This window comes from Sinocyclocheilus anshuiensis, unplaced genomic scaffold (genome assembly GCF_001515605.1).
Source record: "Sinocyclocheilus anshuiensis isolate Anshui unplaced genomic scaffold, SAMN03320099.WGS_v1.1 scaffold63, whole genome shotgun sequence".
Classification (NCBI taxonomy): Eukaryota; Metazoa; Chordata; class Actinopteri; order Cypriniformes; family Cyprinidae; genus Sinocyclocheilus; species Sinocyclocheilus anshuiensis.
Genome location: NW_015552625.1, coordinates 1,427,261 through 1,429,864, shown reverse-complemented (window position 1 = coordinate 1,429,864; position 2,604 = coordinate 1,427,261). Strand labels below are relative to the sequence as shown.

The following is a 2,604-nucleotide window of genomic DNA, read 5'->3' as shown; positions in this document are numbered from 1 at the left end:
TAAAATGCGCTGCACACATCTGAATATTTGGGTTGAACTGTTCTGGAACAGTGTTGTAATACAACTTAACCACTGATTTCTAGTCGTGTCCTCTTTTGGAAGGCCAAACAAAGTATTTTAGCTTTCGCAACAAAACACACACAAAAAAAACTTCACGACATGGCGGCAGCAACAATACTACAGCGACAATCAAAGTCACGCCTTCTTTCTTTGCGTGAACATTTGGGCGGCGTTATGCAAATCTTCCCACATCGTGACGTAAACATGTGGGGGCGTGTTTAAACGAGGCATTTTAGGAGGGCGTGGACCAGTCTTAACTTTTATAAAGAATATCTCTTTGGATTTGAGACTTTAGACTTTGCAACTTTAGGGATCTTATCTATGCACGAACAGCTTGTAACACTTCAAAGAGAAAGGAAAACTTGAAATCGCATCATATGACGCCTTTAAAGGTAGTTAAAAGTAACCGCTCATAAAAGGGCATGTATGTATACTGTTACTTGTTAGATTCCTTAACAGTTATGATACAGACTTACTATGTATGTCAGAATGACTGTTTGTAATTTTGTGAAGTTGTGCAGTATGTGTGTGTATACATTTTTATTTTTTATTTTTATTCTACTTTTTTTCCTTTCTGCTCGTTTATTGTAAGCAAACATTTGCAAAATCATGCATTCCCATTAAAAAGTTTGGGGTTGGTAAGATTTTTTTTTCTTATGCTCACCAAGGATGCCTTCATGACCAAAAATACAGTAAAAACAGAACTATTGTCAAATATTATTATAATTTAAAACAACTGTTTTTTTTTTATTTTAATATATTTTAAAATATGTCATTTATTCAATCAATCTAATATGCTGATTTGGTGCTCAAGAAATATTTCTTGTTATTATTAATGTTGAAAACAGTTGTGCTGCTTAACGTTTTTGTGGAAACCCTGATACATTTTTTTCAGGCTTTTTGATGAATAGAAAGTTCAAAAGAACAGCATTTATTTGATCAGTTTAATGTGTCCTTACTGAATAAAAGTACCAATATAAAAAATCTTACTGACCCAAACTTTTGAACAGTAGTGTAAATAAAATATATTTTTAAAAAGCTTCAAACACTAATAAGTAGCCTTATCTTACAGTAACGATACTTTAATCTTCTAAACTAGCAACTTCCAGGTCATGCTTATGATTCTGTGTTTCTGAAATATGAGAACGCGATGTGATGTCAGCGGCACGAGAGATAAAGTCTAGAACACAAATGTGAGATCTGCTGTTTATTACTAGTGCATTCCATCTGTTTTACTCTTCCTTATGAGTCTCCAGCTTGTTTTCTGTTGATACGCCAAAACGGCTTTCTTCTCACATTAGTCAGCTGGACGCATTCTAACCCATGACAAACAATCCCATTTTATAATTTATATGCAAGTGTGTTGTTACAAATGAATTTAGGAATCACAACATTATAATATACAAAACCAGATATTCAATTTGAATTACGTTTAATAGTCGTGATATTAAATTACTATTATTTTTAAAGATGAACTTTAAGTCAGTGCAAGATGATGACAAATAAATGTAAAAATAAGGGAATTGAGCATGCGAAAATTTATATATAAACTACAACATTTCTATAACTCTCCAATCAATGTACTCTCTTACTCTCTATCTGTTTCTCTCTCCTTCTCTCCCTTCCTCCATTTCCACTGGCCTAAACAGGACTGATCCAAATCTCTCTTGGCTTTCTTCCCTTCACTGTCTCCTCTTAGCTTACTAAACTCATCGGAAACACAGTGATCTCACATTTCCAGTGACTAGCCCCAGCTGTACCCCGGCTGAAAGCAGGTCTCCCTTTCCCTCGGATCAAGCCCAATTCATCACAATTAGACTGCTTCCCATTTGTGAGCCCCTAGAGCTGGTTTCTCCCCTCCCACAAAGGAAGAAACACTGACTGACCTATAATAGCGTGCTCCCATAGGATGAAGCATATACTTCCTTATGATGCCTGGACTGCAAACTTCAGCTGAACTTTGCCAGAAACCCTTATCATGAGTAAGCAAAACAACACTGAATCACTTTCTCTTATCTTACAGACAGGCAACCATACGACTAATTAGGACATGACTCACGGGTCTGTTTACAGTTAAGAGAGAGGCTTCGACCAGCATGTGTTTGTGCAAATAATATGTCATCCTTATACAGTGACATGATGAACTTACACCCTATGCCTTGAATGTGTTTGTGTGAGGTGGTTTGTTTGGGTCTAGTGGTGCTGAGTGGGCTTATTGGACTGACCTGACCGGCTGTGTCACAAAGCTGAAGTTTCACAGGCTTGCCATCCACAGCTACAACCGCTGCAGAGGAGAAGAGAATCAACTTGACATTTTATCCCTTTCCAGTGCACATTATTAAGACACATGGACTGTGACAAATGAGACTGAAATGGGTTGGTGAACTTGCTGGCCTTACAAAAACTCATCACAAAAACAACAGACAGTAAAAAATCATGTGGTCATGTGATGAATTAAATTAGGTATTTTAATTAATTATTATATTATATAATAATATAAATTATATATATATTAGTGCTGTCAAATGATTAATCGCATCCAAA

General features: G+C 36.0%; 1 protein-coding gene across 1 annotated transcript in view; it reads right to left on the bottom strand.

Annotated features, from left to right (window-relative positions):
• LOC107666438 (rho-related GTP-binding protein RhoU-like) overlaps positions 1-2,604 on the bottom strand; it is a 7,415-nt gene that overhangs the window by 2,305 nt on the left and 2,506 nt on the right. Inside the window, exon 2 of the mRNA XM_016457756.1 lies at positions 2,286-2,344. Coding sequence (XP_016313242.1) covers positions 2,286-2,344 — 59 coding nt within the window. The remainder of the gene's footprint in view (positions 1-2,285; positions 2,345-2,604) is intronic.